Source organism: Nematolebias whitei, chromosome 7 (genome assembly GCF_014905685.2).
Source record: "Nematolebias whitei isolate Nwh7 chromosome 7, NemWhi1, whole genome shotgun sequence".
Classification (NCBI taxonomy): Eukaryota; Metazoa; Chordata; class Actinopteri; order Cyprinodontiformes; family Rivulidae; genus Nematolebias; species Nematolebias whitei.
Genome location: NC_056504.1, coordinates 29,642,633 through 29,668,211, shown reverse-complemented (window position 1 = coordinate 29,668,211; position 25,579 = coordinate 29,642,633). Strand labels below are relative to the sequence as shown.

Sequence of the window (25,579 nt, the reverse complement as noted above, 5' to 3'; positions counted from 1 at the left end):
TGTAGATGAACAGATGCTGTAATATATTCATCATTTAACGCGAGTTCCTCATTTTTCTGGACTGAATAAAACGTGCACTGAATTTAAGGAAATGCAAACGGGAGACGTCATTTAAATTTGACCCATCAAAATGAATGCGGTCATTTATTTACAGAATCAAATTTAACATCAAACATTTACATTAATTTGGCAAATTATGAAAATAACAATATAAGCAATCAATCAGGAAAAATCATACGGCCATGATTTCTCCGTTGCTGCACCAACAGACATTTATAAAACTGTACAACTATGATCTTTTACCCACATGAATGTGGGTGAGCATTTTACACAGACATTTCTAAATATCTGGGAGAATTTCTACTTGATAGAAAAGTTTAAAGATGGGAAGAAGTTTAAAGGGAGTAAGATTGAATGTGAGGGAAATTAAGTGTTCTCCAGAATCGACACTCTCCGGCTTTCTTCAGCTTTTCCTCACAGTACACTTAGGTGAATGAAATCGGCTCCTTTACCTGGAAATGTCTCAGGTGAGATTCCGTTTAACGCACCCTTTCAGCGTCTCAGTAGGATGCTGTTACTCGTCCGGAGTAATGGCGAGGCTCTGTTCGACACATATTCACCTCAGTGGAAAATGTTATAATCCCATGGAACTCGGAAGAGCTTCGTTGTCATGTCAGGAACTCCAACAGCACTCCATCAGAACTCCAGAACTCTAGAAGTCTGACAACTCTCCAACTCTGAGTACCTGTGTGTCTCTCCGTGTCCCTGCGAGTCTCTGTGAGTCCGTCTGCATACCTGTGAGACTGTGTAGACCAGGAAGTACTGACATTTTAAAGGCTCTTTCCCGGTTCACTTTTTGGGATTTTTCATTGGTCAGAAACGACCAGAAGGGGTGTGTTTTTGTGACGTAAGAGGTTAGAGACAGCGAGAATTGTTATGAGACAGTTCAGAAATGTTCTCACAGACCGAGAGGGTTCTGTTTTGGCGTGCCTTAAGACACAGGTGCAAAACATCTCTATTTACGTCTGAGAGGATTCTAAAACATGACAGTTTTAACATAACAACTTGTTTTTCGTTTGACTGTAACCTTGTAAACGCACACACTTGCTCATTCAAAAGCAGAAATCAGAAAAATGCATAATTACTCTGCACAGCTTTTAACATGAGAATAAAATCATTACTCAGTTAATAAAATTGATTAGTTCACTGCAACATCTAAAATGGTTTGAACTAAGACACTTTGATTATCAACATTTGTAAGATAGTAATGATAATAAAAAGAGAGTGTTCTTTTCACTTGAATCTTCAAGAAAGAAAGTCTCAGGATGGGTGAACCTGTATTTATGTATTCAAATACATGAAATGACAGCTTCTGTCCCACAAGGTTCTAAAGGTCAAGAGTTTTGACCTTAGACTGGGTTTCGACGTAGGCTTAGTCCACTACAAAGGAATAGATCTTGGAGAAGTTGTAAGCTCAACTTGTCGTATGTGACCACAATTTGACTGTTTGGAGTCGCCATTGAGATGTACTAGCGAGACTGTAAAAAGCAGATGGAAATTAACAGAGCTCCGCCTGACCCAAACAAATGTTGCTATCTGAATCTGGCTCCCTCGGTGTCAGCCTTGGAAGGTTGACTATCTCAAATTCTCCTGGATGTTCGGTGAACATGACGCTCTGCTCCCCCCTCCCCTACTCGCTCCCTTCCTGAAGGACATAAACCTGTGTCAGAGCTCTTCCGAGCTGGCAGATAAACACTGCACCATCACTTATCAGGACTATGGCTGGGGGGGGGGGGGGGGGGGGGGGGGGTACCTGAACATTGCTCACAAACTACTTCCCCTCAAATTCACCACCCTCGCTGGCCTCCCTCATTTGCCCCTCCGGTGCAGCAACCTAGGTAGATGTGAAGGTGCCAGTGGCTGAATTGCTCACTTGGGCGGCCTGTGCTGGGACCCCCACTCTCACCCACTCCACATGCATGTGTCTTTATGTCACCAGTATGTTGCTTTTTCTGAGGTTTTTTTTTTGCAACCTCACACTGTGTCCCGTCAAGGACACAATGTGAGATTTGATTTTGTATACCTCCCTTTTCCTCATGTTTTCCTTATCTAAACGAAAAGGGCAGCGCTTCACACAAGGCTGCAGCCTCAGGCATCCCTGTCTACCCATGTTTTCTTTAGACTGGTGTACTGAAATGTAATTTCATTGTGCTTCTGTGCAAAGACAATAAAGGTTGATTCTGATTCTAATAACACAAGAAGCAAACTTTTAACAAGTTGAAAAAGTTAAAGGTTTATTAGCTCCAACAGCTTTCTGACACTGGTACAGGCTTTTTGGCTCAAGCACACCAAAACTTTTAGATAAACAAATAATGTTAAAACAATAAAAAACAGATTATGATTGTTCTATTTCCCAAAGAATTCAATAATCTATAAAAGTGAAGTTGTTCCACAAATCTGATGGATACTTAAGTTATGATTTATTGGAGTTTCAAAGTATTTAGGACTGTTTTTCCACTATAATATACCAGTAATATAAACCTGCTGTTTTTTAATGTTTCCGAAAGAAATGGTAAATAACTTCCCAAGTGAACATAAAATCTTTAAAATGTGAATTTTTGAGGCCTTAATATGATGTACTAAAAACATCATGCAATATACAATGTGTTAAGAGTCGTTGATGGAATTTATAAAGAATAGCACTGTATTGATTGCTTTATTTAGTTCTGGATTTTGTCCACACAATTTGTGCCCATAACATTACTCAACAATCCAATCAATATCCTCCTTCCCCACCCCCCACCCCCACAGAGACTGCTCATTCTCAGAGGACCTGTTTCAAATTTTTACATGGAACTAAATTGTTGGAAGTATCACATATCTTACAAAACACAAATCACTTAAGTCTTTCAAAAATAAATCAATGTATACTTAGCTTTCCCAAAGCCTCTCTTAATTATCCCTAATGAAGTGAAAGCAAATTGATTGCTGGTTACAACATCTGCAGGCACTTTGAAACAAAATGGTCACACTGATTTTGCAATAAGCTTTTAACAAAAAATAAGATAGAATGAAAGCTCTTATAAGACATGCGATCTGGAACTATAATGGTTAAGCGATAGCACTTATTTACTCAGGTATTGATTTATTTTTATCGCCAGCTACTGAAGGGAAATGACAATAATTTTTTGCTCATGTCTGTGTGTTCATTAGCAATAGGTTTAGATCAACACCTTATTACTTTCTGAGTCAACCCAAACAAGATAGAAGCCACAGCCAACTGACCATAGTAAACACAGAAACACCTACAAGGCAGCCAAACTTACAGATATTGAGCAAGAATTCAGTGTGTTAGTAAGATGAGGAGTATCCCCAACACTAATTCCAAGTGCTACACAAAACTTTGCTTAACACTATGGCATTCACTGTTGATGCCAAGACACTCTGTTAGCAAAATATCTCAATAACCACTGATTAGATTTTAATGACACTATCAGAAAGTAATCATCCATCCCTCCCTCCCTCCATCCATCCATCCATCCATCCATCCATCCATCCATCCATCCATCCATCCATCCATCATCTTCTGCTTGTTCCAAAGTTGGGTCACAGAAGCAACAGCTTGAACAGGGAGGCCCAGACATCTCTTTCCACAGCCACCTCTTCCAGCTCTTCTGGGAGGATTCCAAGGCATTCCTAGGCGAGCTTAGGGACATAGTCTCTTCAGTAGGGTCTTTTTCATGGTCTCCTCCCAGTTGGACATGCCTTAAGCACCTCCCTAGGGAGGCGCCCAGAAGCATCCTTACTAGATGTCCAAACCACCTCAACTGGCTCCTCTGAATGTGGAGAAGCAGCAGTTCTATTCTTTGCCAGATAAATGAACTTCTCACCCTCTCTCTAAGGGAGAGTCCAGCTACCATGCCTGTGTCTGCAATCTTGTTCTTTTGGTCACTACCCAGAGTTCATGGCCATAAGTAAAGGTAGGACAGACTAGTAAACAGAGAGCTTCTCCTTACAGATCAGCTCTCTCTTCATCACAACGGACCGGTACAGAGTCCACAACACTGCAGATGTTGCAGCAATCCATCTGTCAATCTCACGCTCCATTCTTCCCTCACTTGTGAACAAAACCACAAGATACTTGAACTCCCCCACTTGAAATTCACCCTCAACCTAAAGAGAGCAATCTACCCTTTACTTACTGAGAATCATGGCCTCAGATTTGGAGGTGCTGGTTCTCATCCCAGCCACGTCACACTCGGCTGCAAACTGCTCCAGTGAGAGCTGAAGATCACATCATGATGACACCAACAGGACCACATCATCTGCAAAGAGCAGAGATGGAATCCTGAGGCCACAGAATCAGAATCCCTTCACCTCCTGGCTGCACCGAGAAATTCTGTCCATGAAAGTTATGAACAGAATCGGTGACAATGGGCAGCCCTGGCAGAGTCCAACTCCCACCCTGAAGGGATGTAACTTACTGCCGGCAATGTGAACCAAACTCTTGCACCGCTTAGGAACCGGCCTGTAACAACGGGCCCCCAATCCCATACTCGCGGAGCACCCCCCACAGTGTACTCCAAGTAACACGGTTAAACGCCTTCTCCAAATCCACAAAATACATGCAGACTAGATGGGCAAACTCCCATGACATCTAGAGGACCCTAGTGAGGGTAAAGAGCTGGTCCAGTGTTCCACTGCCAGGATGTGACCCACATCGTTTCTCCTGGATCTGAGTTTTGACCAATGATCGGACTCGCTTCTCCATTACACCAGACTAGACCTTACCAGGGGGGCTAAGGAGAGTGATGCCCCAATTGGAGCACACCTTCCGGTCCCCCTTTTGAAGAGGGAAGCCTTTACAATTAGAACGTAATCAATGGGTGTACATAAACAACTAACTTTTGGAGCCAACCCAATTTAAAATGACTACTGTACCACAATTAGTCAACAGTAGCCAACACAAAAATGTTTTTAACTCAGTTTTACAGATATTGAGATTGTTTTGGTATGGTAGTAGCTGAGTTGTCCTCAGTACATACACTGAGTATTATCACGTCTCACGAGAGCTCACAAGATAATGCAAAACGTTAATTTCAAGGTTTGGCCAAAATAGCTATACTCATCCATCCATCCATTTTCTTTACCCGCTTATTCCATTTTGGGTCACGGGGGTCGCTGGTGCCCATGTCCAGCAATCACTGTGCGAGGGGCGGGGTACACCCTGGACGGGTCGCAAGTCCATCACAGGGCCACATAGAAACAAACGAGACAAACAACCATTCACTCGCTCACTCACACCTAGGGACAATTTAGAGTTACCAATCAGCCTAACATGCATGTTTTTGGACTGTGGGAGGAAACCGGAGTACCCGGAGAAAACCCACGCATGCACGGAGAGAACATGCAAACTCCACCCAGAAAGGCCCCTGGACCGGGGTTTGAACCAAGGACCTGCTCGCTGAGAGGCAGCAGCTCTACCAGTTGCGCCACCGTGCTGCCCCCAAAATAGCTATACTGTAACTTCTTATTTCTTCTCTGCATTAGAAGATTTTAGTTTTAAATTATTTCAGGAAAGACCACAGTTTATAAATATTTATAGGGAAACTTTGATTTTCCCAGCTTCATTATTATATTTACCCAGCCTCTATCAATCTGAATTTTAACTAAGCTGCTGTCATTTAAAGGACACAAGTGCCACAAAATAAAAAAATTAAAAATTAAAAAACATGAACGTCATACAAATGACAAGTAATGTTTAAATATGTTATTCTCAATGACAAATTCAGTTGCTATCTCACACATAAACTCTGTTCCTCGAAATACAATGAACAATGTTAATGAGATTCATAGGATTTCATTGAATACTGTTTTCCGCATCATTCCATTTTTAAAAATTTAATTTCCCTTTAATTTAACCAAGCATAAACACTAAGAACAAATTCTTATGTACAGTGCTGACCTGGCAAGCACCAACAGGCATGTGTAGAGTCCAGGGAAGGGAAACAACATTTAGAGGTAAAGGGCTAAACATCAGCAGAGATGAAAAATATTTGTTCAAAATATGCTGTTATCTCATATTTGGGCTTCTTTTAGAATGTCTATTTTCTATTGAATGTTTACAGTAGAACAACAAAGTCCATGCTCAAAAATCCAGGTATAAAATCCAACATTTTTCAGTCTAGTTTACAGTAGAACTTGTGACCTATCCAGGGTGTACCCCACTCTTACAGTGATGGCTAGATATGGAGACCAGAGACACCCGCGACCCGAAAAGGAAAAAGCGGGTAAAGATAGTGAACGGATGGATGTTTACAGTAGATTACACTAATACAAACTAAATAATCTCTTAGTCAAACCTGACATGTTTTGAACAGGAGACAGATTATTCATAACGTGATGACTGAAGCGTCCTGTGTGTTGGCTCTCTGGAAAATCATTATCCCATATCAAGCCATCACAGCTGGTGTTTACCTTGCAATCATTCTGCTTTCTCTTCTACCGCTCCCATGTTTCTGAATACCAGCATGTCAGCTTTTATTCTACACACACACACACACACACATACACACACACACACAGGTTTGCAAAATTAATGAGGCATCAGGACTGTTGGGCAGATGCAGCAGTGTTTGAAGGACATAAACCTATTAAGTATTTTCTTATTTTTGGATTGAGTAAAAGTGCACATTGTTTTCTGCGATCACAGTATTTCTTACTGGATATTGTATTTTCCTATAAGAGATAATTTTTGAGTGTATAAAAATTAAATAATACAATCTCAAAATAGGAGAAAAAAAATAATAAAACAGCCTGTGCAAGCTCCTCAGTGAGTCCTACATGGAAAAATGGATAAAACAAAAATGGATGGATGGATGGATGGATGGATGGATGGATGGACATATATTTAGAAGTTGTTATTGTTTGAAGACAACTGAATGCAGCAAAAAACAAACTTTATCTTTGTCACAAATCTTCAAATAAATATTTATATATTGAATATTTATTTATGTAGTTGTGCTGCAGGCGACAAAATGACTGCACCTGATGTCCTCATGTGTTCATGAGATGTGTGTGCGACAGCAGCTGTTTATTACGAGCCTGATGGATGCTAATGAGAGTGAAATGAGATGGAGTGCCATTGCCACTAAAAATATGCACAAATGTTTGTATGAAAAAAAAAACCTCGATCGTTTCCCAAAAGGTTGTGATGTAAGTTCATTTTTAAACAATAGTTTCTTTGTCCACCTGTAACTTAAAATATTTCACGTTACAAAAACTCTGTGTACATTTTGTGATGAGAATAAACCTGACAGGATTAATCTCTCTGCGTTACAGTTCTTGTTTACAAATGATACTACCTGTCTCAATGCGATTACTAAAATAAAAAAGACAAGAGAAAATCCAAGAACACAGTCACTACTGTATACAAACACACACAAAGGTGTGGCCTTCTCCACATAAGGCAACACTAACCTCACTGTGTCATCTGTTCATTCATTCATGGACCTAACTTGCTTTGAAACTTTTTTTCATTTTTTTTTTTTTTTTACAAAAGGTATCCTTTACTTTGTGATACAACTCAATCTGATTAAGAGACTTAAAATACCATTAGATAACACTAACAGGCTTCGACAAGCGGTACATCAATGTCCTCCATTAGAAAGGGATTTGATGAGTGAATGTTTGTAGTTTGTGAGATGAGTGTTTTTCTGTACTGGAAATGAACAGGGAACACAAGTAAACCTTCATGTTTTTGGTACAAGATATTTAAGTGGGTTAAATTGTGAATAAGAGCAAAGGTAGGATTTTTTTAATGCTTGACCCAGGCAGCGCAAAGTGATGAATCCAGATGAGCGAAGGGAGCTATTTTATCCACGACCAGACACAAAGACAGAGCCAGGGGGTGACCAGTGGGGCCTTGGCCACCATAGATTAATTTATAGCCACTCCAATCATTTGAGGAAACTATACTTTTGAGTAATTTAAAAACTAGAAAGCATAATTTCTTCAAATAATAAGGGTGGTCATCTATGTGTATTCAATGGATGGTATTTCCAATACCCCCTCTTTGTTCCGCGGTGGAGGACAAAAAATGAATAATACATGGATCTGCAAACTTTACAAACAAGAGACCTTCTGCTCCTGCTTTTGAAGACAAAAAAATGTCCAGAGCCTCAAAACACACAAAACCTTTAATAAAAAACAAAACAACTCATTACCTGTTTTAAAAATGCTACATATATACCTTTGCTTATAAAAATAATGGTTTGTAATGAATTACTTGCATTTATTGACAATTTTACAATTTATGGCAAAGAAAGAAACAAAAGCTCTGGTTATAAATTTAAAGACCTATGCTAGCTCAAGTGAGTCCAGTCTATGTACCCCAGAGAAAAACACATATTCCACTAAGAAATAATAAAGCATATATTTGCATTCTAATGTACCGTTAGCATTATTAGGCCAGTTTGTTGGGTGAATAATTCTGGTTTATTGAATTTCTCATGATCAAGTTTTATTTAGTTTTTATTAAAGGCAAGCCTAGGGAAGATATTGAGCTTTGCCATGAATGTTTTTTGTTGTTGTCGTTCTGAAAAGCCACTAATTCTAACACCTTCATGCAGTTCCTTTGGTGTTTCTGCAGATTACACCATCGCTCCAGCTAAATGCTACTCATCATTATAATTACAGCCTTTGTGTATCATTCTTTCACTGGCTTGTCTTATTTGAGTCCTGAAGCAATTACGTCAGCAACTCCATTGACATGCGTCTCTTCCCTCCATAAATTTTTGGACTAAAAGTGATTACTTTCTTAAAACCTGGAAACCTTTATGACTCGTTGCATTACAGCAATTTTTCTTCCTCTGGTCAGTGCTCTTATTTCAAACACAACAGATGGTTTTTTTGTTTTTTTACAGAAAATTTAAATGAGTGGTGGGGGTTGATAGTTTATTTTCCGGGAAACAACTGGAAGTCAAATCAATGACTGACCTTGAAAACAGAGTCTCAAATTGATGAAGTCTGCAGTGTAGCCAATGATCGTAAACTCTGCTGAAAGCGCTGAGTTCATTCATCTGCATAACAGATAGTTCAATCAGCCCGGCCACAGAGTTGCTTCATTTTGCTGAGTAGATTTTTATATCTTAACACAGCTTTAAAAAAATGTAGAAGATGGAGGTCAAGTGCTTCTTAAAAATATATTTGCAGATCTTCACCCAGGACAGTGTGGCTGAGCTCCTCCATTAAACTTCCATATATGTGGGCAGTTCTCCCAGGAAAATGCTGAATTTAAGTAATTTACCGTATTTTATGGTGTATAAGTCGCATCAGTCAAAAAAAGCATCATGAAGAGGAAAAAAAACGTATAAGTTGCTTTGGCATATAAGTCACATTTATTATGTATCACCACTGACCCGTCATGTTTAAATTATGTGTTTATTTAAAGGTCAGAACAGGTTAGTTTCATCTGGGCAACGCGGCACCATCCATCCATTCATCGCAGCTGGAGCCGCTAGCTCCCTGGTGTTCCTCCAACTGCACCAGCTGAGTGAAGCACGCGAGCACGGGAGGACTCGCTGTTGCAGTCCTTCGAAATTTAAAGCATCAGTAAAAAACTGCGTTATGAATATGAAAAAAAAAGTATATGTTGCTTCAGCGTACAAGTCGCAAGACTGACAAATCTATGCAAAAATATGTGTCTTGTACGCTGGAAAATATGGTACCAGGTTAATTAAAGATATCAGAACCTGAAATGTTCTAAATTTGCGCAAACATTGGCGTAAGAAAGCAATATTTTTTATTAGAAATATTTAAGAGAATCTGTCAGGTTTGTGTGTTGCAAAGTAACAAAATTCAATTAGCTTCCAGACGTCACAGCTCAAAAACTCGTTTTCACAACTGCACAGACAGATGGTCCTAAATGTTTGGTTGGTCATTGACCAGATTTAGTGAGACACATAAAACCGACTGACTTAAAACTTATTGAAAACTATCATTTCAGGTGAACACTCAGCATAAACCTGACCACCTACAATAAACTGTTTCATTAGAGTGTACTATATGCAGAGAGAGGAGTTTTATAGTTCTGCATTAACAATCTGATCCAGCAGTCAGGGCCCTCTTAACCAGCTAGACCCAGAGGCTGAACCACTGGACCTCCACTCGCTTTGACACAGTCTCAACTCTCATCGGTTCTGCACCACACCGCACCAGTTAAGTGCCTGCCCACTGCTGGTACCCACCTCCACTCAGTCCAGTTTATGGGACCACCTTATTCCAAGCTAACTTCACTGAGATGATGATTTGACATAATTAGACATCAGCTGTTGATTGGCTAACGAAGCTTCGTCACTGGATGACCCCTTCCCCATCAAAACTGGAAACATCTGAATCTCCACTCTGTTCGTGTTGAGTGTGTCTTGTTTTTGCTAGTTTCTGGTATGGAAGCTCCAAAAATAGTGCAGTGGACCAATGATGAAGTATAGCCCTTCCTAACTTTATTGGCTGATGTTAGGCCAGTGTGAGCTGGATGGCGTCACACCAAATGAACACATTTACAGAGAGATATTAGAGATGATGGTGCAGCTTGGCTACACCAGGACTTATAAGGAATTACCTTGACCTTGAATTACCTTAGGACTTACCTTGATAAGCTAAAGAAATTGAAGTTCAATTGTAGAGCGATTAAGGACCACAACAAGCAGAGTGGCTCAAACACAATGACCTGTTACCATCCCGTCCGCAGAGTGGGGAAACAAGTCACAGTGATAACCCATCTACACCTGAGAAGAACCGAGAAGAGGACAGCCGAGTGGAGTCGTACAATAATTCAGCATTAAACTACGTGATTGGCAAACTAGGCAAACAAAATCAACAGAATCAATGTCCATCCATCCATTTTCTTTACCCGTTTATTCCATTTTTGGGTCACGGGGGTCGCTGGTGCCCATGTCCAGCAATCACTGTGCGAGGGGCGGGGTACACCCTGGACGGGTCGCAAGTCCATCACAGGGCCACATAGAGACAAACGAGACAAACAACCATTCACTCTCTCACTCACACCTAGGGACGATTTAGAGTTACCAATCAGCCTAACATGCATGTTTTTGGACTGTGGGAGGAAACCGGAGTACCCGGAGAAAACCCACGCATGCACGGAGAGAACATGCAAACTCCACCCAGAAAGGCCCCTGGACCGGGGTTTGAACCAGGGACCTGCTCGCTGAGAGGCAGCAGCTCTACCAGTTGCGACACCGTGCTGCCAGAATCAATGTGAAAACTGTAATTTATGCTACATTTTTGATCATTAAATTAATTAGATTTAACATTTTTTGTCTGGTTCCAAATATAAAAAAGTTTTAACTCATCCCAATCCCCAAATCCCTGATTTTAAAAGTGATAATCGGGTGCAGGATTGAAATTGGCAGATATTTATGATGAACTAGAAACTCTTTAAACTGATGCTTTCACAGAGAGAACACTGTGAGGATTTTGGAGGAACAAAAATCAAAAGTTAAATGGAGACTTATCTTTGCTATAGTCTTGGTCCTATAAATATACCACTTTTAGTTTTAATAACAAAGTAACAGAAATTCTAACTGAGACAAGTCTAAAACAAGATGTGTGGGCTCCCACAGCAGCTGATCACATTTTTGGCACACCTGTCCCATTTTTTCATCTATGGGTTGATGTTTATAGCACAGCAGCCCAGGTCACTGTTATACTGACGTTTCTCCTTCCCTCCTCCTTTCTCATTACGTGACCTCAAAACGACACCCCCCCCCCCCCCCCAACGCTGTAGGCCCCTGGGCATCAGCCCAGGTAACCCAGCCAGCACTGACTGCCTGTGTGACTGATCGATGAAAGTAATATCCTGCCCCGTAATGCTTCCCTCTACACCAACCTCTGACAGTACCTTCTGCTCAGGAGATTTTGATTGTGCCTTCAAACAAAAAATAAGAATTTATTTATCCAATAATGGACAGCTTGTGGGGAGGTTGTTAATCGAAAGCAATCACTTGTACTTTATAGTCTACAAGATCAAAGTACTCATTTGGAGATGTTTGAGGACTGACCTGAATTTTTTTCACTGGAGAATCAAAATGATGTAAAGGTCCAAAGTTGGTACAGATTAAAACTGGAAAATCACTTATGAGTATATTCACGCTCCACCCGCTTCGGATGTTATCAGCCATTAAATGGCTGTTATTAGCTGTTATCATCCCCATATGTAGCGGTCAGACTGCCCCTCCTGTACCTCCCAGTGAGTTTAAAGGTATGTTATTAGCATTGTTAGCGATGATAATAGGCTGTGCTTTTAGCTTTGTTACTGCTCATAATAGCTTCACGTGGTTAGGTTTAGAGTAAAGGGTAAGGGGGTTAAGTTTAGGGTTGGTCCTCTGGGTCATGTGTAAGCTTACATTTAGGAAAAGGGTTACATAAGCTGAAAAAAAAGGACACTTCCTGGTTCACCCCCTGTGCGACGCTGCCTATTATCAGCAATGATAACAATAATAATGTACCTTTAAACCTACTAGGAGGTAGGTGGGGCAGTCTCACTACTATATTCAATTCAATTCAATTCAAAAATACTTTATTAATCTCAAAGGGAAATTAAGTGTTGTTGTAGCTCATCATCCTGGTTTCATTCAAGAGTTGTTATAGATGCTGATAGCTGTGGGCAGGAAGGATCTCCTGCAGTGAAGTTGAAGAATCTGGCCACAGATATGATCCACCTGGATCCAGCTTGCCGTCAGATCTGGTGGGCCTCTCGGTCCTCCTGGGCAGCGGGACTGCCCAAATGCCATGCAGAATTCCTCCCTGAGCGATGGTCACTCCTCTCAGCATGTCTTCAGAGTTTCTCAACACGACGGACAGACAGCTGAAGGTGTCGGGGGATGATCTCGGTCCTCCCGTTGTCACAAGCTGAGTTTCTCACCAGCCGAGTCTCTCAACAGCTCCAGGATCTCGGCGGTCAGGTACTCGAGCACCAGCGCCAGGTTGACGGGAATTCGTCCACGGCACCTCCTTTTCAACTCATTTGGGATTTGGGGCTGTAGTTGAGGTATTTGAGCTTTTGAGATGTTCATCAGCTGCTCCTGGTTGTTAAAAAACACCTTGTTGCCATGGTTACGCATCATAACAAATGCCCAAAAGTAAAAAGATTTCAGTAAAAATCCTTCCAGCTGCATAGTATCCGATACCAGAGGAAATAATCATCCTTAAAAAGCAATTTACATCCAAAAAAAGAGGAATTACAATTTTCAAAAGCAATAAATCAGAATGAATGTAACAGAGCTACTCCAACATGCAGCCACCCTGAGCGGCGCAATTCTAGAAATATATGGAGATGATAACAACTAATAACGGCCATTTAATGGGCTGATAACATCTGAAGCCGCTCGTATATTTAATGTGCAAAATTCCTATTTGTATATATTATTAACTGATTAGAAATTCTTATTAATGCCATTATGTCAAGAATACAGAACTTGTGGTCATCTTTAATATTGTTTTAAACTAAACTATATATAAGTGGCATATCAATAGAGTCAAAGCAGATTGATAAAATTTCAACTATTACCTATCAATAAGCTCATAATCAAGGGAAACATTCTTCAGTCATAAAGTTAATAAATTCTTATTGTTAACTGCAATGAAGAGTGGGTGAAAATTTAATATGTTATGTCTCTGGGCACATACAGTATGTTTGTGTCAGTGTCAAGAACCACTGGATAGATTTTATTGAAACTCTCAGAAAGTAATCACTGGATGTTCGCATACAGCAATCTGATTCAAGATGTCCACCACAACTAAATGACCTTATCAAAAACAAAATGACTACGACTCAGTCAGTTTTACAAATGTTGAGGTAAACCTTGGTGTGGTAGTGCCGTAGAGTCATCCGTACCACAAGTTGGACAAGAGCTTGTATAAATACACTTCCATGTACATTTCATTTAAGAGTGGTTGCTCTTAATTTGAGGAAGAAATTTGCCTCAAGAAAAACAAAACTTAAAATATTGTTTTCAACAGAAATACGAGAGCAATGCATCTCAGTGATTTGTCTGTAGACCTATTAGCACAAATATATAGAAACGACCAAGCCAAATTTCATAAAACATAATACATCAATAGTTTATGCAGACAATTCCTTCTCTGTTCAACATAAGTTGTTAATTTATCTGTTACATATTGTATCTGTGTCAGCCATCTTATTTCTGCATTTTCTATCTGTTATCTCCACCTCTCATCTCATGTTTCACCATCATTCACTGTAACGCTTCATCACAATGACAAGGTTTCTGGGTGTTCTTGGAGAACTAATTAAGAAACGAAGGTCATAACAAGTTGCTGCACACCCAGCGCCTCCTACATCAACATGCAAAGAAGACTGATGATGTCCAAGTAACATGGTGCAGACTAATGATCCAATCCATACGTTTTGTCATTTTCCTGATGCAGATTTCAACTACAGTACATGTGAGGTTGGATGTAAAATGAAAAAGTGCAACAAAAAAAACAACAATCTTGTTTTCTATTATATATGACAAACAACATAAAATATGTATTGTTTGCTAGAAAAAGGAAGAAAGAAAAGTATTAAAAATGAGAATGGATTTTGAAATGGACAAGTTTTTTAATATATTCATAAGCTGTGAATAAAATATCAATTGATCAGAACATCTGTTTGAAACTGTATAACTCCTGTAAGTTTCCTGGAACCAACTTTAAATAAGTTGTGGATTCTTGTCTCATAAATAAAAGTAAATAAAGTGACCTCTAAAAAGATCCTGAATTAAAATGAAAGCTTTACTTGAAGAAATATGGTTGATGGCTCTCTTCCCTCACTGTAGTGGATTCACAGGCTTTGAACTCCACACTTTCAGTGTCATTTGAGAAACTTTCTTGGGGAAGACAAACATCTTAATATCAATAAGTCCAGCCGCTTTTGGCTAAACTCACAGAGATTAATCTTAACCATTTCCTTTTCTGAGACGTTTTTCTACCTAACAGGACACTGCCTCCAAGAAACTGTCAAAACTTTTAAAGAAGTTTCTCTAACATCTTGCTGATGTGAAACACTTACCATGCTCCAACACAACAGCACCTCTGCCTTAGATCGCTTTTCCTTTCAATCTTGACATCATTGCATGTGGCATGAATTACAACATAAACCATCTTCCTCCAGGGAAAAGCCGGTTGTGTGTGTCTGTTTTTTTTTTTTTTTCCTTTTAGTTTGTTTTTGATTTAATTTTCCTCCTTTAACAGAAAAAAATAATAATGTGTAATTAGTGTTGTAAATAGACCTGTCACGATAACAAATTTTGCTGGGCGATTAATTGTCTCAGAAATTATTGCGATAAACGATAATATTGTTTTAAATTTGACAATAATTAGTAATTATTGTCAAATTTAAGAAGAAATGTTTATTTGTTTTGCATGTAGTACCTTTTTTCGACCACCAGACAGCAGTATAAGACTGTGTCGCTTTAAGAAAAAATGGGAGGGAGGCCCCTTGACATGACATGGGCTGTCTCTCTCCGGTTCTCAAAATGGAGGACCCTTGGTGTGGTTTGAGCTCTTTAGCATAGCATTTTTCACACAAAGCTTTTAATTTAAAAAAAAATCAGTAAACAAGTTTTCAGCTTCTTTTTGCAAAGAAAAATAAGTTTTTACAAGAAGGCACAAGTTTCAACTGTGAATTCTGGAGCTTCGACAAAACGGAGGTTTTTTCCCGAGGTCGGCTTGTTAACTTAGCTTGTAGAATAAGCTTTATTATCATTGCACCAAGATACAACGAGAACATGTACGTACAGTCATCCGAAAGATGGGCGAAGTGCATGAAGCTGCTACAATGAAAGTGCGGCCCTCATTATTCTTATTCAGAATAATATTTTGCCTAGATGAGAAAAGGGAAGAAAACATGAGGAGAGACGGTATTAAAAAATCTTTGACGCCGTGTCCTAGACAGGGCACGATTTGAGGCATCAAAAAACCTACCACAGCATAGCACATAAATAGACATGATACATGTACATATAGGCTGGTGAAGACATTGAATTTTAAGGGAAAGTCATAGCATAGTCCAGAGCCCCCTCTCAGCCATTGTCCAGATAAAAGGTGTCATTCATCATCAGCTCGGTTGATTTTCTGTCACATGTCCACGGTCTTGGGGAAGGGAGGGGTGAGGAAACAGAGCATCTTTGTTTTTTCTAAGCATGCCGGGAAGAGTTGAGATAAGTCCGCCGTAATGGCCACAGTTTTGGGTCAGGCAGAACTTGTAAATTGTTGTTTCTGCCTTTTAAAGTCTCGCCGATATATTCCTCTGATGGAAACTCCAAACAGCCGAATTGATTCCTTAAAGCCGAGCTCACAGCTTCTCCAAGATTATTCCCACCTTCATGTGTGCTGCTAGAGAATTCACAGTCCTGATAACAGCTTCACCAGCTCTCTGACGCAACTGCCCATAATTCAGTCTGAGTGCTGCCGAGCTTCGACACATCCACATGAATTTGTAGACAATCCAGATTTCACCAGCCAAACAGCAAAAAAAACACAAAAAAAAAACTATTGTTGTCATGAATATAGAGCCAAACCTTACAGCAACCCTACTGGCTTTACGTCTAAAACCAATCTATACAGTTCAGTCGTATTGTCGGGGGCTTGGAGCCATACAAGATGGAGTCTGTCATCATTGTGTTCATGGGAATGACATAAGAAAGGTGCACAGAGTAATGATTGTATCATATGCAAGTTGGAAAGAGGCAGCCCATAATTACCAAAATATATCTCAACATGAATGGCTCATTTGCATTTGCAACTTTGCATTTGTGTTTTATTTCACTGACTTGTACTAAAGATCACATACACGTGAGTTACAAAATAAATTAAAAAGGCAAAGGTTTTTGGAAGAGGACGTCAGGTCTGAACATGTAACAACGGTCATCAGCCTGATTGTGAGTCTAATTCTCACTTCCACAAACACCAAGCGTAACACTCTTACAGGGTGTCATAAACCAGCACTATGCCTCAGGAAATATCCAGAGCTCACTTCCCACTTCATCATCCCATCTCAAAATAAGGCACAACACATGCACAATGCTCAAAAGACGCTCCATTCTGTTGCTCACAAGACCGCACAGAGACATGTTGTTGGTTTATTAAGAAACAAGGTGTCTGAAATACAACCAGCTTTAGTTTTCCCCAATTTAATTTTCTGTTTGAATCAACAACAAAAAACTAAATCTAAGCATGAAGGTGGTGCAAGTTATCTCCTGCTTGTTCAGCACATGAATGCAGATGTGTTTCCTGATGACTCGGTGGTTTTCTCTGCCGACATGAGTAACAGCAGATAAGTATATTTTGTCAGTAATGGATAGTTGGGAGGTTGTCATCTCTAGATGGACAGTCTCACCCTGAGCTCCTCTCTCTGCCAAGAGAAGTGACTAATGTCTGCGAAGTACTGATATTACACTTGAAGAGATTAGGAAGGAAGCTGGAGTGGATGACGATTCATTGAGATTTTGTAAAGATGGGTAAAAAATTAGTGATGGAAACAGAAAGATTGAGCAACAATCTTAAGTGAGTTTTTTTATTATATCCTACAAGTAGTGACGTAAAGCGCAGCTGATGTTTTACATCTTATTGTGTTTGTTTATTCATAGATTTGACTTAAGATGAGAATGTGTTGTCTTGTTAGTAGCTTTCATTGAGAGGGCTGGAGTGTGGTGCAACATGGTGAAATCAGAGTTGAACGTGGCGAGAGGAGACATTTCTATGATCGGGACAGGTTGTTTCTGTTGTTGTTTTGACCCTGTGTGGACGTCGAATGTGTTTTATCAGATCAAACTGTTGGAGGACACATAGACGTTTTTGCTTTGAGAACTGCCTCATTATGAGCGTCAAGTCCTGAACAGAACCACTAAAAATACATCCAAGGAACAAAAACTCTCTGGTTTAGATCTTAATGGCAAAATGAAAATAAAAACAAGATGTTACTACTCGTTAAATTTTCATGAAACATGTAAAAAGTTTCTCTGGAAAAGGATAAGGGCCATGGTGTTTTTTAAATGATTTTTCTCCCATATTCTCAGAATTCTGAGATTAAAGTCAAAACTTTAGGGTATCTTAGAATTCTGAAATACTGATATTTAAGTCTAAATTCTGACTCCCCCCACCCCACACACAATTCTGAGATTAAAATCATAATTCCCAAAAAAAGAAGATCCCTGTGGCCTAATCTTCTTCCACAAGTTTCATGTGCAACGTTTCCTGCAATCATTTTTCTCCGAAGAATTAGTTTTGTCAAGAACAAATAAACATTAATGTTGTTTTTTCCTTCAGCAGTTGCTTCTGCGCGTTCCCTGAACCGCCAGGAGATAACCACTTGGCGGGTAGTTATTATATCTTTTTTATTTTGTATTTTTTACTGCCCGCTGTTGTAAAAAGTGGACAAGAATGTAACTAACTGCCTGTGTGTGCACATCTTTGTCTGTTAACATCCACAAAACACTGGAGGCATTTTAATGAAACTCCCAGAAAGTAACTGCTGGATGTACTTTTACAACTGATTAACTTTTGATGTCAACAAAATAAAGATGGCTGCCACAGCTAATCAACCATTAAGAACTGTAATTCAGTAAATTTTTACAAATATTGAGGCAAAATCTGTTGTGAAATGAGCTAAGAGTCATTCACAACACAAACTCCTAGAAGTAACAGATTGCATGGGATATGGATTTAAAACACTGGCATCAACCCGATTTGTCTGTTAGCAAAATATCTCAGAAACTAAAAGATAGATTTTAATGAAACCCTTAGAAAGTAATTATTGAATGTATATCTACGGCTGATTAATTTTTACCATCAGTCTGGTTCAAGATGGTTGCCACAGCTAATCAAATGTACCAAACACAAAAATAGTTGTAGCTCAGTCAGTTTTACAGATATCAACCTAAATCTTGGTGTCTTAGTAGCTGATAATAATTCCCATCAATTGAGCACTAGCTGATCAGGTAAGAGCTTTGTTTGGAACCTTGACTTACATGGCAGTAGATGAAAGGGTTACCTTCAAGAACTGCTAGTTGTTTTTTTAACTAGTCCATACTTGATAGACTTTAAGAGGGGATGAGCATCTTTTTTTAAGTTAAAGAATATTTAACTGTTTTATAGTTTGTGAAAGAAATGTTTTGCCTGAAGAGGTTTTTAGATGATAAACCATTCTTATGTGCAACTCTCAAACCATCTAAATAAATATGAAGCTACAGCGAAATACAGTGAGGTCAGCACAAAGAGTTGAAATGAAAAAGAAAAAAAAACTAGGAAGCTCTAAATGTACAAGATAAATCTAAATCCTTTACTCGATTACATCTTTAATTAATCTCTTCTGGGATATGTCAATGCAAACTACTGTAGCACAAGGAAATGGCAGTCGGTACACAATACAATAAAGAAAAATTTATATTTATATGTACATTACACACTATATGCATTCTTTATACGTCAAAAATATTTTTAAATGTCAAGTATTATATAATAATGAAATTGCTTCTGGGGATAGGTTGAGCTTTTATCGGGTTGTGATTTTTTAGCCAATTGCTGAAGATGTCGTTAAAAGACGTGTTAACAGAAAAGAGTTCCAAATAGCCGATGTGCCAAAGTGTTGAAGTGATTTGGTTGCATAGCAGCTTCATGGGTTGACAGCAGGACTATAGAACCTCACTGCACTCAGCCAAGAAATAGTCTCGTACAAAACCGCTCATACTCCGGCAAAATGCGTATGATTTAATTTCTCTGGACACATGGTGAAATATTTACGTTCTCTAGTGAAGCGTCACACCGTGCATGCTGTTAGAGCTCCGCAAGTCACGAGTGTGGCTTTTCATCCAGGTGCAGGCTATCCATTTGTTTTATCTCTTCTTCATGTAATACATTAATGATTTTTTTTCTTTCTAATTTGTTAGACTGCTCATCACAGATGAAAGATGCTCGGACCAGACAGAGTCGGTCTCACCAATGATCTTTTCAAGATGACAAATCGTAGTTAATTACCGCTTTATTTACACGGACAGAAAAATCTTCTAGGTATAGCAACAAGACCTGAATGACATAATGTGATAAGATCAGAATATCTTTTAAATTTCATTCATTGGGAAATATGTGTAGTGATGTAAGGCTAGGTTAGCTTCAGGAGCTCCACTACAATCAATATTTAATAACGAGTTCTCACTTTTTCGAGCTACTTGACAGATATGTGACAGAGGTACTGTGTGGGAGATGGTCTAATCAGTGACATGTAGACGTTAATTTTCTTTGACCCATCAAAATGAATGTGGTCATTTATTAACAGAATCAAAATTTAACATCAAACATTGTACACTTGATTATGCTATCGGCGCTGATTAATAAAACTTGGCACGTTTTACTTAATAAAAACAACAGACATTTCTGAAGATATCTGGATTAATTACTGGCAAGATAGAAGAGTTTTAAAGAGGGGGAATGAAGGAGTTTGAATGGAGAGAAAAGATGGATAAGGGAAAGTGTGTTGATGAGGAATTGCACCCTTCATCCGAACCCAGCTCAGCCCTGGTACACTCGGTAGTGAATTAAACCATTAAACCAGTGACGTGTGGTCAGGGGGGACAGGGGAGGCAGTGCTACACCTATAATCATTACAAGTAAAATACTAACAATGATAAGAGAAAATACATTTGACCGCTTGACTGTTCTTTAAAACTGTTTTATAAAACTGTTTTCTGAATTATTTCAACACTACAATAATCAAAATCATGGAATTTGCACACTGCCTGCCTGTTCAAACATGCAATAAATGCTGGGCGAGGCAGTGTAGTGCTCTGGTTCACCTCTGGGGGCGCTGTGTCATATACAATATATGAAGTAGTTGGTTGGTTCATACCCAATGCTGTCGCTCTTTAGATCGCCAATATACATGTTTGATTACACATATACTACACATGTTGATGTCTAATATATTGAATAAATGTGTGTGACATATTTCTTCTTTCTAATCGGTCCTAATTGCATGGTTAAAATACACAGGGTGAGGCATAAAGTACCATGCCGCACCAGTAGGGGGCAGTGCTGCCCCATAGGGACAATGAAGCAGGTGCAGTCCCTGTGCGTTCTTCTGTTACACAGAGGGGCAGCAAAGGTGTAGCAAACGGTGCATTCATTTAAATTTGTTTAGACAAAATGGAAGAGTATATCTCAAAACTAAAGCATTTTTCTAAACTTGATTTTCAGTCAAAACAGAAGGTATTAGAGACTTTTCCTTGGCGGTTATCTCCATTGAAGCAGCCAGACTTTTAAAAGTGAAGGCAAACCGCGATGAGTTTTACAACCGAGTAACGGAGATATTCGTGGAGAAGGATAGTTGCATGGACTTCAACTTAAAATAAAGGTAAGATAATAAATGTTTGTTTGTTTGTTTGTTTTTTCAAAAGAGAGGATCTCCAACCTCCAAAAAAAAAAGTTTGACCGTACATTAAATATTTTGTTTTTCTTACCATCATTGTTGAAAAGTATGGAGTTGATTAAAGCATAATTAGATGCTTTTTTAAAAGAAAAAAGGCAAACTTCTATTTTAGGTTCATGTGAGCATCCGATTGGAGTCAGTGCCTCACCTGTCACCTCACCGCACATTAAACCTTATAGTGAATTATCTGTGTGAGCAGATGAGGACAAATGAACACAGCAACATAAAACAGATCAGCAGCAACATGAAACAGATCAGCAGCACCATTATGTGATTTTTCACAGTGATTATCCTGGTTAGAGATTCATGAGTCTAACAGCCTCAGGGTAGAAGCTGTTCCTCAGTCTAGTGGTTCTACATTTAATGTTCCTTAACCTCCTTCCTGAGGGGAGAGGGGCAAAAAGTGTGTGTGCTGGTTGAGTGGGGTCCTTCATGATGCAGGTGGCCCTCTTCCTGCATCTGGATGTGTAGATGTCTGTGATGGTGGGGAGGCAACTCCAACAGACTTCTGTGCAGCCTTCACCACTCTCTGCAAAGCTTTTCTTTCTGCAGCTGTGCAGCCTCCATGCCACACACTGATGCTGGAGCACAGGATGCTCTCCACTGCACACCTGTAGAAGGAGGTGAGGACTGAACTTCCCAGTCCAGCTCGCCTCAGCCGCCTGAGGAAGTAGAAGTAGATCTTGCAATATTCTAAACAATGTTTCTAAACTCTAAACGATTTAAAAGAGCACAGAATGTCATGATTTCAGCTCTCTGCCTCTGCTGCACTCTAACATCTACTGCTTTGGGCCACGCCCACTTCTCCACTGCAGAGCAGAGATCAGCTGACAAGCTGCAGGACGAAGGTACTAAATAATTTAAAATAATTTATTTTACATGAAAATTCTATGCCGATGGTACAGCGCATCCATCAGTCAACCAACTGTGCCATGTCCAATCTTTTTTTGAAAAACTGTGATAGAGCGAGTCCGAGAAAAATTAACCAAGTTTCAAGTTCCTTGAAAGTCCGGTTCGTTTAGGGAGGTGTGAACACGCCATCGAACTCTGTCACGGAACAAAAAGGCGAACACTGGCCCGGGCTAAAACCTAGGTCTTGGTCCAGTAGAAGCGAACTCCAGCGCGGTTCGAGTACAGTGTGAATGTAAACAGACCGGGTCCCGCTCCGCAGGACAAACAAACACGCATTTCTCTGACCTTATATGGAGCCGTCAGCTGCCTTGTGTGGAAAAACAATATTCTCCATGGTCTTCTGTCTCATCTTCTGCTCATGCTAAGTCCATTTTTGAAAAATGACAAAATATAACTCCTAAAACTGCTAAAACTTGATGCCACTTTGTTTTTATTTTTATTTACAGAAGAAGAAGAAGAAGAAGAAGAAGAAGAAGACGTGTCTTCAGAGGTTTTTGTGTCGTTTCTTTCAGTAGTTCTTGGTGCAGCGCCCCCTCAGGCGAGTGAGGGAATAGGTTGGTTCAACATGTTGACTCGACTGCACAGTGCAGTGTGAATGCAAACGCACCAGCTCAAATGTAAACAAAAGGTCATGAATATTGGTCCCGAACCGAACCGAGTCTACCGGACTATCTGGTGTGAAAACGACCTGACAGTGCAGTGGGCTGGCCTGGTTTCCATGCTCCCTTTGTTGGTCCTTTCACAGGTTACATCAAGTTGACCGGAATGTGTTTCAGTTCTGGCTGGAAAGATTTTATGGAAAAAGTCTTTTGGGACTAAATTGCTACAAACAAATGCACGTCATTTGCAGAAATGTCACGCCAAGTATCGATTCAGTCGAATTTCAAGTGAAAACGTGCACATTTTCTCACAATTTTTGTCGCCAACAGTTACAGCCCAGTGAGGTGTTAAGAGTCAAGATGTTCTGAGTAATCCAGTAGTGTCTAAACAACACAGCTCTGGTTCCAGTTTTCTTGTTTTCATATTTGCTTTGCCGATGCTGAATGTGAGCTGTCACTTTTTGGTGATCTCTCATTATGCATGCCATTCAGTGGTTGCCCGTTCTTTTATCATTGTTAACACTTTAACATCTTTTGCCCTGACGTCACATATGAACTTTCAAAGATCACCTACAGCTCACAGAGGCACGAGAGGCTGACGTGAAAATCAAATAAGCAGAAAAAAAGCATAATCAACCATCAGCATCTAACCCATTCAGGCAGCAAACGAAAACCCCATCAGTCAAGTTATTTCCTTGCACATTGTTCACAATAAAGATGAAACTAAAACAAAAGTGTATTATCATTTAACCAATATAAGGTGTGCTGCTTTGTTCGGTCTGGTGATCAGAACTTGAACCAGAAACAAAACTGGGCCAAGTCTTCAAGAAACAGCTTGTTGCAACAAGATGACACACTTTCATCCCCATCTGCCTTTCTCTATCGTCATCCATGCCCAGCACATACATACACACACACACACACACACACGTGCACACATTCAAGGTCTGGTACTTGAAACCATTTTGGGAAAACAGAGAAAGGCAAATCAAAATCCGAACGATGGGTTTTAAAAGTCAGCCGAAAAAGATAAGAGAAGCGAAAACGTGGTAATGAGTAGGAGGATGCTTGTTGTGTGACAATGTTCTGAGAGGGAAGAGGCAAAAAGGAAGAATGAAGACAGTGTATAATAAAACCTGCTTTTCATCTGTTTTATTTCTTCTTCTTTTTTGAGATTTGTTGGACTGTGTTGCTTCTGACGGAGCTGGATCTTCTGTTAATGTTTAGTCCTGGTCCACAGTTTTTGTATAAGGTAACATCAAATCCAGCTTTCTGGGGAAAATGCCAGCTCAGAGCTCTCATGACGCTATTCACCTAAAGATGCTCGTGCTGGTTAATAACTGTTAAATCTGACTTTTGGATGCCTCTCTAATATAAAATCCACTTTCCTGATTATGTCATGGCCTTACTGTTTGTTTTGATTGAAATAAAATGTTTGAGCATATTCTTCTTCCAGTTTATGATTGCGACCTGTGGTTACCTACCCAGTAAGAGCAGTTTCACTTCTCTTGCCGCCTTCTCTCCGTCTTCTCGGAGGTTTTTGTCAATCATTTTAGACCTCTCCGCGGCAGCCTTATCCTCTGCGCTCACCGTACAACCCATGGATCCAGGCAGGCAGGGGCGCACCGACACGCGCAAATAAATAAATAAATAAAATAAGAAATGGTCTGCTGATGCCAGGGGGTGACGGATGGAGCAGCTTCCTGAGTTTTGGCGCTAAAAATAATCAAAGTCCGCTTCAGTTCAACTAGAAGCTCTGATCCATGCCGAGACGCTGCCTCCATCCATCCACAGCGCGCGCTGCTCCCCGCCGCCTGCCTCCGCCTCCGTGTGAGCGCGCGCGTGCCTCGCCGCTGTGGGCGCTCAATTAGTCTCGCGTGAGAAAAAAACAACAAAAAAAACTCAGTTATCCTCGTTGCGCTGAAGGGAATCAATCACTGGTGCTGACGTCACTTCGGCAACTTGTCGCGATAGTCCAATTAGAAGCAGGTGAGCTCGCTCTGCGCGCGTGATTTTGAGGAGGACACGTCGTTTAATTCCTCTGCATTCCTGCCGGGAACAGACTCGGAGAGGGTGGAATCAACCAGTCCCTGCTGTCCTCTGGGACCGACTTGACGCGCTTTGCGTCTCAGAAGACGGGAGTGCTGATGGAAGAAGGAGCCAATTGCGTCTCTGCGTCACATGTTAGTGAAATACCTTGGCCCATGATGAGGATGTGAGAATTGGTGCACAGCGCCACCCAGTGGACACATAAGGCCTAGCAACCGTCTTCCATTAGTTCTATAAGGGCCCACATCCTCAATCTGCGAGGTGCGTGAATCTGTGTGACGATGACTCTCAACTACTACCACACCAAATTGTACCTCTATCTGTGAAACTGACTGAGTTATAGCCATTTTGGTGTTGGCTTAAGTTGATTAGTTGTGGCGGCCATCTTGAACTGGGGGTGTCTCCATAATTGAATTAATTGTAGATGTATTTTTTTCATTCAATCTTTATTTATACAGGCTAACCTCGTTGAGCCACGAGGACTCATTTACAAGAGAGACCTGGTCCAGACAGA

The 25,579-nt window shown here is 40.1% G+C and overlaps 1 protein-coding gene across 1 annotated transcript in view; it reads right to left on the bottom strand.

The window, feature by feature from the left end:
• The window catches only part of gnai2b (guanine nucleotide binding protein (G protein), alpha inhibiting activity polypeptide 2b), an 88,264-nt gene extending 63,124 nt beyond the window's left edge, over positions 1 to 25,140 (bottom strand). The window contains exon 1 of the mRNA XM_037678720.1: positions 24,501 to 25,140. Coding sequence (XP_037534648.1) covers positions 24,501 to 24,618 — 118 coding nt within the window. The 5' untranslated portion in view covers positions 24,619 to 25,140. The remainder of the gene's footprint in view (positions 1 to 24,500) is intronic.
• Between the last annotated feature and the right edge of the window lie 439 nt (positions 25,141 to 25,579).